The 13801-nt window shown below is 31.6% G+C and overlaps 1 protein-coding gene across 1 annotated transcript in view; it reads right to left on the bottom strand.

The window, feature by feature from the left end:
• Positions 1-13537, bottom strand: part of LOC143237416 (trypsin-1-like) — a 37604-nt gene extending 24067 nt beyond the window's left edge. The window contains exons 1-5 of the mRNA XM_076476649.1: positions 13352-13537; positions 11938-12070; positions 3404-3431; positions 2579-2663; positions 331-431 (exon numbers count right to left, since the gene is read on the bottom strand). Of these exons, the coding sequence (XP_076332764.1) occupies positions 331-431; positions 2579-2663; positions 3404-3431; positions 11938-12070; positions 13352-13429 (425 nt within the window). The 5' untranslated portion in view covers positions 13430-13537. The remainder of the gene's footprint in view (positions 1-330; positions 432-2578; positions 2664-3403; positions 3432-11937; positions 12071-13351) is intronic.
• Positions 13538-13801: the final 264 nt, after the last annotated feature.

Raw genomic sequence — 13801 nt, 5'->3', positions numbered from 1 at the left:
CATAGTCTAACATTAACTAAGTTGTACCAACTTATGTTACTAAAAGTGGTTCTTAGTACAAGTGTATGTTACCGTAAACGTCTACACTTGCCGTGAAGTTACCATGTGATTCTGTGAATAAATACACTTGATGATATAGAATAGCTTACTCTTGTTAATATCTATACCTACGGTGAAGTTACATTTATGATGGTATAAATATCTTTCCTTTCAGTAAAATAAGAGTTTATTACGGTGAACATAACTTCTTACTGTGATTTTACGTGGTGTGCAGCTGTAAATATCTACACCCGAAGAGATGTAACACAGTTTACTGTTGTTAACACTTACTGAGAAGTTACACAGTGAGCTGCTGTCAAAATGTACGCTGGACTTATGAGAGACCCTCCACACAAACTAGAAGCTTCGTTACTTCTTATGAGAAGAGAAACCTGTGTGATTAAAAATGTTTCAATAATTATTATAATCACCTTAATACTTTAAAAATTGCAATGTTTTGTATGACAACTAAATATCCTTACAGTATTGTTTTATGTATTGAAAGATACGTTGTCACCATTTTTGTATGTTGTATGACAGAGCTTAAGGTCAAATAATTATGAAATAATAAAGCTATGCACTAAGGTATGGCCATATATCATCATATAAATAAACATAGTATGTATAACATCAGTAACAATCTATACCAAAAGACAGATAATGAAACAAACGTACACTTAACAACACCACAGGCACACCTAAATATTTACGTACAATGCACGGATTCACCATTCAACTGTCTCTGAGACTCATCATATAGATGTTAACTTGTTAAGACATAACCTATTATGTACGGAATATAAAGGTAAGAACGATAATTTCACCATTAAAAATAACTTTTTTTTTCATTAACTATCAGCCACACTGTATACAAACACTCTTCCAACAACGTGAAAATATACTTACACGAAGTGAAAGAACCGGCCATGGAAAATACTCATGAACATTTTTAAGGTAATACCCATACAACAGTCACGCTAAGCCCTAAGATGACACCCAACTATGTTGACGATACGTTAGTAACAGTGCTATACATTGATGACAAAATTCTATAATTCATAAACCACACGAACAGGCAACATAATACAAGGGCTTAGGAAATCATGTTCCTCTTTATCGAAAGTCTCTCAGAAGACAGAGGAAATATAAACAGCAGAAAAGTCACAGCACCATGTAATCACTGATAGTACATATCAGTAAATAATCAAAAGTTGGAAATATATGTAACACTATGATATTGATCTATCTCAAGAGAAAACCATATAATATCATAGAATAATACTAAAACAATGTTATATAAAGAAAGAAACCATACAAAGAATCATAGTAAAACAATATGATACAAATAGACAACACAAAACTACACAATACAAATGAATAATCCTAAAATAATGTGATATTAACAAACGAGAAAAATAATATTTTTACCACACTTAACTTCAGATGGGAACAACACCTGAATTCCATTAAAAATTAACATGAGGCACTATATAACGAGAAGTCAAAGGTTCAAATTCTGGCCTTTTCTTCTTTATAGAGATTGCAGAAGTTAATCATCTTAAACATAGAACATGAACTAATTACTAATTAGACTGAGGTGATTGTATAGGTTAGGAAGTACCACAAGTACACATTTCATTTAGAACTAATTACTAATTAGACTGAGGTGATTCTACAGGTTAGGAAGTACCACAAGTACACATTTCATTTAGAACTAATAACTAATTAGACTGAGGTGATTCTACAGGTTAGGAAGTACCACAAGTACACATTTCATTTAGAACTAATTACTAATTAGACTGAGGTGATTCTACAGGTTAGGAAGTACCACAAGTACACATTTCATTTAGAACTAATTACTAACTAGACTAAGGTGATTGTATAGGTTAGAAAGTACCAAAAGTACACATTTCATTTAGAACTAATTACTAATTAGACTGAGGTGATTGTATAGGTTAGGAAGTACCACAAGTACACATTTCATTTAGAACTAATTACTAATTAGACTGAGGTGATTCTACAGGTTAGGAAGTACCACAAGTACACATTTCATTTAGAACTAATTACTAATTAGACTGAGTTGATTGTATAGGTTAGAAAGTACCACAAGTACACATTTCATTTAGAACTAATTACTAATTAGACTGAGGTGATTGTATAGGTTAGAAAGTACCATAAGTACACATTTCATTTAGAACTAATTACTAATTAGACTGAGGTGATTGTATAGGTTAGGAAGTACCATAAGTACACATTTCATTTAGAACTAATTACTAACTAGACTGAGGTGATTGTATAGGTTAGGAAGTACCACAAGTACACATTTCATTTAGATGTCGACCTCTAGTTAAACACATTGTTCTGCAAGTTTTCTTCCATTGAAAATCTTACAAAATAAATATTTTCTTCGCCACTAGAATATTATTTCGAGAGTTAATAAGAAGTTTCTCAGACACATAATGAGATATAATTATTCATTAACGCCTACAATAGTTTCTATTTTATTCAACAGTCAACACAAACCATTAGCAAAACTTACCATAAAGGGATATTCGTTCAAATCTGTTCTATCTCCGTTCACAACGCGGGTGGACAGGTGGGAAGAGTGATTACCACAGACTCCAGCAGTTCAAAATGAAAACAGTTATTAAATATTACTTATAAACTAAATTTTTTATTCAATACTGTTTTCAGTTATTGAGCTTATAATAGTTTGAAAATGAATAATGTATAAAAGTGAGCTCATCAAAGGTAACTAAAATATTGAAAATGCTGAACAAATTTTTGTAAAACATGAGTTCCCAAACTTTCCCATCCGGCGAACTTTTTAACTTCTTTAATGTATTACCTGATTCTAGTTTTAAGAAAAGAACAATTAACAGATATTTAAATTTAAATTTTTTTTAATATCTTACGACTTGCTTTAATGTGAAGGACGATTCTGCTTTGTTAAAACAATCTAGTGAATTTCAAGGTAAATGTCTGACAGTTTCAAACGAAGATGCAGCTTAACATATCTCAACACAACAAATCAATTGTCTTGTTTTTTTGCGATCGACAGAAAACGATATCACGCACACAACGAATTTACATAATTCGATTTATATCAATTATAGTTATTGATTTGATATAATAATATTGAATTTTATTTTTCGTTAGTCTTTCAGTAAAAGGTAATTTCATAAATTTGATGTATTACTGAGAACTCCCTAAAGTACAGTTTTGGACCACAGTTTGGGAACCTTTGTAAAACATTAGTTAACAAATAAACACAAAAAAACGGGTCACTGGGTTGTTGCTTTTTATTTTTCCTGACATATTAATATAGAAAAGATAATTGTAACGAAAAGTAATATACATACCACATTCATCTTCCATCCCACTGTCGGCACCTGTAATAATAAAAACAATTATTAATATTCCGTGTTTTCAGAAACTTCATTATCGAGATTATGGAGAAAATTATAAAATCAACTTGTTAGCGAGTAAAGAACAATTACACATCTCTAGCTACTTGTACCAGGATACAAATATAACAAACTACTCTTATTTTATTACAGAAGTGTAGTTAAGAACAATTATACATCTCTTTCTACTTGTATAGGGCAGACTAATATAAAAAACAACTCTTATTTTATTACAGAACTGTAGTTAAGAACAACTACACGTCTGTTTCTACTTGTACAGGGTAGACCAACATAAAAAGCAATTCTTATTTTATTACAGAAGTGTAGTTAAGGACAACTACACGTCTCTTTCTACTTGTACAGGATAGACCAATATGAAAAACAATTCTTATTTTATTAAAGAAGTGTAGTTAAGAACAACTACACGTCTCTTTCAACCTGTACAGGGTAGACCAATATAAAAAACAATTCTTATTTTATTAAAGAAGTGTAGTTAAGAACAACTACACGTCTCTTTAAACTTGTACAGGGTAGACCAATATAAAAAACAACTCTTATTTTATTACAGAAGTGTAGTTAAGAACAACTACACGCCTCTTTCTACTTGTACAAGGTGGACCAATATAAAAAAAAAAACTCTTATTTTATTACAGAAGTGTAGTTAAGAACAACTACACGTCTCTTTCAACTTGTACAGGGTAGACCAATATAAAAAACAACTCTTATTTTATTAAAGAAGTGTAGTTAAGAACAACTACACGTCTCTTTCAACCTGTACAGGGTAGACCAATATAAAAAACAATTCTTATTTTATTAAAGAAGTGTAGTTAAGAACAACTACACGTCTCTTTAAACTTGTACAGGGTAGACCAATATAAAAAACAACTCTTATTTTATTACAGAAGTGTAGTTAAGAACAACTACACGCCTCTTTCTACTTGTACAAGGTGGACCAATATAAAAAAAAAACTCTTATTTTATTACAGAAGTGTAGTTAAGAACAACTACACGTCTCTTTCAACTTGTACAGGGTAGACCAATATAAAAAGCAATTCTTATTTTATTACAGAAGTGTAGTTAAGGACAACTACACGTCTGTTTCTACTTGTACAGGGTAGACCAACATAAAAAGCAATTCTTATTTTATTACAGAAGTGTAGTTAAGGACAACTACACGTCTCTTTCTACTTGTACAGGATAGACCAATATGTAAAACAATTCTTATTTTATTAAAGAAGTGTAGTTAAGAACAACTACACGTCTCTTTCAACCTGTACAGGGTAGACCAATATAAAAAAACAATTCTTATTTTATTAAAGAAGTGTAGTTAAGAACAACTACACGTTTCTTTAAACTTGTACAGGGTAGACCAATATAAAAAACAACTCTTATTTTATTACAGAAGTGTAGTTAAGAACAACTACACGCCTCTTTCTACTTGTACAAGGTGGACCAATATAAAAAAACAACAACTCTTATTTTATTACAGAAGTGTAGTTAAGAACAACTACACGTCTCTTTCAACTTGTACAGGGTAGACCAATATAAAAAGCAATTCTTATTTTATTACAGAAGTGTAGTTAAGGACAACTACACGTCTCTTTCTACTTGTACAGGATAGATCAATATAAAAAACAATTCTTATTTTATTAAAAAAGTGTAGTTAAGAACAACTACACGTCTCTTTCAACTTGTACAGGGTAGACCAATATAAAAAACAACTCTTATTTTATTACAGAAGTGTAGTTAAGGACAACTACACGTCTCTTTCTACTTGTACAGGATAGATCAATATAAAAAACAATTCTTATTTTATTAAAAAAGTGTAGTTAAGAACAACTACACGTCTCTTTCAACTTGTACAGGGTAGACCAATATAAAAAACAATTCTTATTTTATTAAAGAAGTGTAGTTAAGAACAACTACACGTCTCTTTCAACTTGTACAGGGTAGACCAATATAAAAAACAACTCTTATTTTATTACAGACGTGTAGTTAAGAACAACTACACGTCTCTTTCAACTTGTACCAGAATACAAATATAACAAACCACCCTTATTTTATTACAGAAGTATGGCTAACATAACATAACGTTTTCGAAGAATGTGGGACCTGTTAATTCACCTCAGATGTTCCATCCTCTAAACTAAATTGAAATAAGTTAAAAAATCTTAAAGCCATCCCTTGACATTTGTAAACTTATATAGCTTTTTCTTAAACTCACTTCAATTTACTGTTTCTACAAGATCTGAAGACAACCCATTCAAAAGGCCAATCATTCTGTTAGAAAAATGAAACTGTGTTAGCTGAAGGTGATTTCTATCCTAACAAAATTTAAATTTATATTTCTGTTCCCTAGTACTACTACTGTCACTGTTAAATATAAAACAAATGATGCATTAACACTCACAATTCCCTTTACAATCTTAAACACATCAATCACATCATCCTAAGTCTTCTCTTTTTCAAGAGAAAACAATTTGAGATATTTCAGCCTCTCCTCGTTTGACAACATCTCCATCAGAGAAACTGTTCTAGTGACTCTTCTCTGAATTATTTCCAACAATTCAATGTCTTTCCTCAGGTAAGGATTTCATCAGTATCATCTGGTGGTCTGTAACAAGTTCCCACTAAAAGCCTTTTTCCCTTTATATCCACTAATAGAAATTCAAATGGATTCAATCTTTAACAGAATGTAACTCACAAATTTACATATAAAACCACTTCTCACCTCCGCTCTTTCGTATTCTCTTCCTATTAAATAGCCTGCAACCCTGTATTCCAAAGAAACTTCTATCATCAAAGTTATCTATTCAGTGGATAAATATGTTGATCGTGCTATATTAATATGAAACTCTGAATACTTCAGAAACTTTATTTATCGAACATTTTGTGTTATAGTGTTAACTGACCAGCGCACCCTAGTGGTTGAGGCATTCGAATAAGTTACCGGTTAAAGGATTTTCGATCGAAGTTGCATTTCTTATTGTCCGGTTAAGGCTCACGATATTTACGTGAATGTAAAAATTAGTAAATTAGTTGTTAGTTATATCACTAGTTGGAAAGCAGCAGAGTTACAAACATGAATAAAGATCGTTACGTAATATCACCAATCTCTTCTGTTAAACATTGTGATCTATCTGATGCATATTATTAAGCACAAAGAGCCGTCTCTACTCTGCCCACCACGCATAGTGAATCCCAGCTTCTACCATTGTAAGTCCGCAGACATATCTCTGTACCATTATAATCTATCTCGGACGAGCCTCTGCTTTATTATGTTATGTATTACTATTTCAAATAGCCGGAAATTTGAATTTCAATTTAAAAGTTTGTTGAATGCTGATATATATCAAACTTATGATACTCTGCCAACAAGATTGATACACACAATTTTCTTTCTTAGCACAAACATAGTTTAATATATAAACAACAATACAATTTATAATAACAGTTATTAAAATAGTTATTACAAATAGCGGTTTATATACAAGCGTTTCATTAACTTATAAACAATGCTGAGTCTTCTATCTGGTCAGGAACTGAATATTTTAAATTAATTCTATGTTGATACACAGGTACAATTTACCTGACAAGAAGTTCGTTCTCTATTCTTGGCCAGTCTCACGCGGTTTACAAGCTAATTTTTTCAGAGAGAAAGGTATCTAATGTCGTCGTAGAAATACTAATGCGCGAAGTTGATTTTCTGAAGTTGAATGATTTGTAATGTTTCAAATCTATAAATGTTCTTGGTCAGATATGTATAATTTTCCGATTAAAAAGCGTTTATAACAGTTATAGCTTCCGATGTTTATAGCAAAATAATTGCAGTAAACCATCAATATTCTGAAAAAATGTCTCTTGACGCGAGGTTCTCAAAAGTTCAGTTGCAACAATGTGAAGTATACGTTGCTGATTCGTACATTTGATAATCTTTTACAAATTTTGAGGCGGGACTTTCGCAATACACATTTAAAAATATAAAACATTTCTTAATATATATTAAATTGAAACAAACGTACATACTAAAATAAATATATAATATTAAATCCGTTACAATTTTATCTCTAGGTTACAGCTCTAGGCTTTCATAAAAACCTTTAAAGTTGTGTTGATACTTTTGAAGTAAGATAATATATAACATTACTATTTAACATTAAACAGTATACTCCACTTTCTTGACTAAAAGCCCCACAATGTAGTAAAACGTGCAAAAAATCTGTTAATGTCATCACGGAAGGCCTCTAACTGTTAATAAAAATGTAAATATACTATTTGTTCATTTAACTATCAGAATTAATAGATATTCTTCAGTGTATAATGTATTCGAATACAATAATATCTAATTTCTAGAAAGGGTGACAAAGTTATTTCTTTGTCTTTCAAAATGAATTTTAAGCAAGTTTATCCGTGACAGTTTCTCTAGCTGAACATAATTTCTATGAATGTGTGTCTCTGCACAACAACTGAAAGTGCAACAGCTGCAGCGATGGATTTTGGACAATGTTGAAGCTGGGAGGACATTCAGAGAATTCACATATTATGAAGAGTTGGATTTTATGGTGACGTTGTTCACCGTCTCCCTTCTCTTCCTATTGAAATCAAGAGGCTTAAACAGTGACATGAAATAAATATGTTGCTGAATCGATGAGGGGCTGTGGTCGTCCACATCGCCTGTTCTTTCTAAGATGATGGACACATTGGTTGTAGGTATAAAGTCAGCCTTGTCATCAGTCAGCCATTCTGCTTGACCAACAGGTTCAGCATCTTTATCACTTCAATAGTGTACTGTTTGTTTTTTTAAGTTAATCTTTTAACTAAATGTTTGGTATCATCAACCCGAATTGTGGTTTATCTGACATTCGAGGTTAAGGGTACTTGTACGACAAGAATCTTTAGGTTCTTCCAGTTTCATTACGGATGACGGATTCATTTTTCTTTATTTTAGTGTCATTGCTGTGAGACCTCCTTTGTTATTTATTTTTAACTAGTGGGAACACAGCTAGACAACACTACCCACTGCTATCGGAAAATGATGTACCTGCATATTATAACAAATAATGGGATTGACCGTCACATTCTAATGCTATCATGGAAGAAAAACAAGCATCTTTGTTGACGGGATTCGAACCAAACATTGAGTCGAATTCTCTTACTATCACAGTAAAAAGGATTTTAGTATGAGTGGGGAAATGACACAATAACCAGATTTAAGGTTTGTTTCTCCCTCTTTTTATACATAGCGAATGTTATATATAGTAATATATTCAGGTGTTAAACCAGAACTTATGTTTAGTGATGTTTCTGGTATACTCTCTGTTCATACACAAACACATTAAAACCACATCGACAAAGAAGGAAGAAGATAAACCTATTTCCAGGGAAGTACCAATAATATTCATTATAACTAATCATCCACAATAGTACAATGTAAGTTAGTATTTACTACAAGTAACCACTTACAACAGTACAATGTAATTTAATATGGACTGCAAGTGATCACTTACAACAATACAATGTAATTTAATATTGATTACAAATAACCACTTGAAACAATACAATGTAATTTAATATTGACTGCAAGTCACCATTTACAACAGTACAATGTAACTTAATATTGATTGCAAGTGACCACTTACAACAATACAATGTAAGCTGATATTGATTACAAGTAACCACTTACAACAATACAATGTAATTTTAATATTGACTACAAGTAACCACTTACAACAGTACAATGTAAGTTAATATTGACTGCAAGTGACCACTTACAACAATAGAATGTAACTTAATATTTACTGCAAGTGACCACTTGCATTGTACTATTGTAAGTGGTCACTTGTATCAATATTAACTGAAGGTTAATAGTTGAAGTTTTTTCAATTGTTATGCACTAACGAATGTATTCGCTTTCGCTCGGGTTGTTTTGGTAATTTATTCAAATGATACGTCATTTTGTGTATTCTGAATCAGTATTAGGATAAAATTATAACCAATACGCTTTTATTGCTCCTTTACTGGATGTGGCCTGTTATAAAGGCATCCTTCCCTCTGACTTGTCCTCTGATTTTAAACTTAAATTATAGAAACAAATATCTTTAATTAATGGAACCTCTAAGTTAGAAAACATTCGTTTTTCAATTTTGTAGTTTATGGATTTCTCTATATACTTTTAGCACATAGCCTCTTAACAAGAATAGCAGGTTAACTTTTATTGCTGAACAACATAATATAAAACTTAAGTAACAGGTTGAACAATCGCCAAGTTTTTATATATTTTTATTTAAAGAAAGATGGCGCTTTGAGTTTGCGCTCTTCATCAGATCATCCAGATTATAGCAAAGGCGCATGCGCAGAATTCATAGAACTTGAGTGCGTGGTATTTTGAATGTTGAGCTTAAAAATTCTGAGCAAAATTACATCCATTATATGAACGTGCAAGTTAAGAGAAGTAGATAGCAACTGAACTTTAAAGAGAAAAATAAAAACCTATAGGAAAAAAAAGCTTTCATTTAAACTTGATGGTTGTGGGGTTCACAGATTGTACATTAATATTCTTTTCGGTCATTCTGTTTTGTAAATGTCTGTCGGAGAACTAATGAGCCCAAGAATCGAAAGTCCTCAACTGTATGATTGTTTTTGGTGAAATGTTTACCTATAGGTGTATCTTGGTTCTGTAGTTTAATAAGGTTTAGTTGTTTCCTGCTAGATCACCGAGTCGCCGGCCTGATTGTCCAATCTATAAATTATTGCATATTTTGCAAATTATACAATAAATGATACATTTAGTGGTACATAAAATATAATGTAAGAAATGATGGATGGATCATACAGAAATGATAAAAACCTAAATTAAATCTTGGCACACAGTAACCTTAAACAAAAACAGAACGAGATAGACAGACGCTCACACGTGTAAACGAAACAGGTGTGTCGTCTACCCACGTATAAATAGAACCACACACATACAAAATAAAAACACAGCTTTCGACATAAGACAATCCTTTACAGGCTAGCTCGAAACGCCACCTTTCTTTAAATACAAATATATAAAAACTGTGTTTGTTCAACCTGTTATTTAATTTTAATATTTTCGTCGCTTATGTAGATTTAACTGTATTTTACTTTTAATTAAACATTATATAAAAACCATTACTGGAACGCACTGAATTTTTTACATGTTAAAAGTTGTTATCTAAGGAACTACTTCTTTTCTAAATATGGGCACACAGTTTTAGATGTCTGTGTACTATTTTCTTAAAGATATGGCGGCCACATATTCCTCTTTTCTCACAGTGGCATAGCGGGATGTCTGCGAACCTACAACGCGAGAAACCGGGTTTCGATTCATGTGGTAGACAGATCACTTATAGCCGATAATGTAGCTTTGTTCTTAACCTCAAACATGCAAATGAAACTATTTTCTGTGTGGTTTTTCGCTTGCTTATTTCACAAGAAAAAATATCTAGCACGCACTAGACAAGTAAGAGGAGATGATGGACTATATTGTGTCTAGCACGCACGTGGGTAAGTAAGATGAGATGATGGACTATCCTGTGTCTAGCACGCACGTGGATAAGTAAGAGGAGATGACTGACTATCCTGTGTCTAGCACGCACGTTGATAAGTAAGAGGAGATGATGGACTATGTTGTGTCTAGCACGCACATGGGTAAGTAAAAAGAGATGATGTTCATGTTTCTTACTTCTTCATTTGTCTTCCACCAACAGTGCTAAATTTACAGATTCCCCTTGATGTACATAGCAGATAGCCCAATATGGATTATCTTTAAAACATACTGTTCTTTCACTGAAATTTGTTGTTAGGTTCAGAGGATAATACTGTTCTTTCACTGAAATCTGTTGTTAGGTTCAGAGCATAATACTGTTCTTTCACTAAAATCTGTTGTTAGGTTCAGAGGATAATACTGTTCTTTCACTAAAATCAGTTGTTAAGTTCAGAGGATAATACTGTTCTTTCACTGAAATCTTATCTATTCAGACCATCCCATTTAATAAACTAATTTGTTCTTTATCGTTATCTGATTTAGACTTCGTATTATTTTAACCAATTACTCCTAAATAATTCGATTAATGACAAAACTTTAGAACTGTAGGAAAACTGTTTTGCAAAAGGATTAGTTGATATAATTAAATTAGTTAAACAAGAGTTCATAAGTACTTGAAATTTAAAGACTTTACAACTTGTACGGGATACATTACACACGCCTATATATTATTTCGTTTTCTATTTGTGTAAGCATTGATAAATAAAGATTTTTGTTGAATACGAATTATTTGTGTCTTTTTTATTCTTATATGCAAAAAACGGCTTGAGTTTGGAGAGAAATTCTCTTAGTAAACTGATATCTCTGTGCTCTTCCGTTTTCTAAATGACTGTTTTGAGGTAAATCCTTCATACGACGTATACAGAACTGAAAGTACACTATATCCTCAACATTAAATAAGTAATCACATTCTACATTACTTACTTGTTGTAGTATTGGATAAAGATGTTTCAGGTATTGACTTGTTTCCATTTGTGGTAGTGTGTTTGATAACTGGAAGGTTAAAGCCAACCTTTATTTCAGTTTGCTCAGAAGAACCCTTTGAGCCTTCTGCTGGCTGCAGTTAAACACAGAAAGAAAACAACAGTTGTGGTGTTAATATCGTTAAACTAGCTGTAAAGTTGTGACGTTAGTATTGTTAGACTAACAGTAAAGTTGTGACGTTAGTATTATTTGACTAATAGTAAAGTTGTGACGTCAGCATTATTTGACTAATAGTAAAGTTGTGGCGTTAGTATTGCTAGGCTAACAGTAAAGTTGTGACGTTAGTATTGCTAGAGTAACAGTACAGTTGTACGTTAGTATTGTTAGGCTAACAGTAAAGTTGTGGCGTTAGTATTGCTAGGCTAACAGTAAAGTTGTGACGTTAGTATTGCTAGAGTAACAGAGTTGTGGCGTTAGTATTGCTACGCTAACAGTAAAGTTGTGGCGTTAGTATTGCTAGGCTAACAGTAAAGTTGTGACGTTAGTATTGCTAGACTAACAGTAAAGTTGTGACGTTAGTATTACTAGACTAACAGTAAAGTTGAGTTGTTAGTATTGTTAGATAAAGTTTTGATGCTGGTATTGTTAGATTAACAGGTTCAAATCAGAATACGTTTTATTAATAAATTAATATAAAAGTTTCTTATAAATTTAATGATGATGTTTCAAAATATCTTTTGAATCCTGAAATACTTTGTTAGAAATCTTAGTCAAGTTTATATTAATATTTTTAACACTGTCGTTCACAATATTAATATCTTTATACCCCTATGTACATTTCTATTATTAAGGTCTGATTTCTTTGGTATCAATTTCTTTTAAGTCGTTTTGTAACGCCGTAGATTATTAAACAATTATCCTTAATCTCTACATATCTTTGAATCTTATATAAATCCTATATTTTTATCATATTTTACCAGGTTTATCTGTAACGACATCAGTCATTTAATAAATATCCCTAAGCTTATTGATATCTTTCAATCTTCAATGACTCCTTTTTTTTATCCATTTGTTTCTAATTTTTCTTCAACGCTATTAGTCATTCATCTATATTTTTGAAGATATGGTAAATAATCTTGTACAAACTATCAAGTTATTTCTAACACTTAATAAAAAATCAGTTTCGATTATGGTAGAAAGTAATGTAATTTCAACGTTACGAGACATAATACCTCCCTGTTTTTATAACACGTCTAAATACTACCAAACAGATAAAGCAGTAAAACAAATATTTTATCGATATTTTTTAGACATTCTTGGAATATAAAAGCAAGATTTTTAAATATATCGTCATTATAAATAAGTCAGTAAACCTAGATTTTACGTAAAATTTAAATTTCGTCTACAAAATTACCATAGGTGTACTTGATAGAAAAACATCCTGTTGGAACACCAGAGCCAAACAAAACAAAGTTTTCAAAAAACTACTCATATTTCTTTCTGATGGCTTCTATATAAAATGTCTATGAATTATGAAACTCAAAATAACTTGAAACCGACGTCCAGTAGCTAAAGCAACAAAACACGTCATTGCTGATTCGTGTGGTGCCCAAAATATCAGATACCAGCTGTTTCCAAATTGCATCTGTGAAATATACCCTAACCAATACCGTGTGTTCATGGATTTATTCTGAATAAATATTGCACTGCTGTGATAATTTTGAAAAAAAAGAGAAAATAACATGAACAACTGTTTGTTCGTTGCGAGCATGAAATAGCTCTAGGTCAAACTCATTACAAATAGCGTGTTGCAATATTAATATGTTTCCACTTCATTACACTTTATAGAAAACATCACGTCTTA

The sequence above is a fragment of the Tachypleus tridentatus genome, chromosome 13 (genome assembly GCF_004210375.1).
Source record: "Tachypleus tridentatus isolate NWPU-2018 chromosome 13, ASM421037v1, whole genome shotgun sequence".
Taxonomy (NCBI): domain Eukaryota; kingdom Metazoa; phylum Arthropoda; class Merostomata; order Xiphosura; family Limulidae; genus Tachypleus; species Tachypleus tridentatus.
This window is presented reverse-complemented; position numbering and strand designations above follow the sequence as displayed.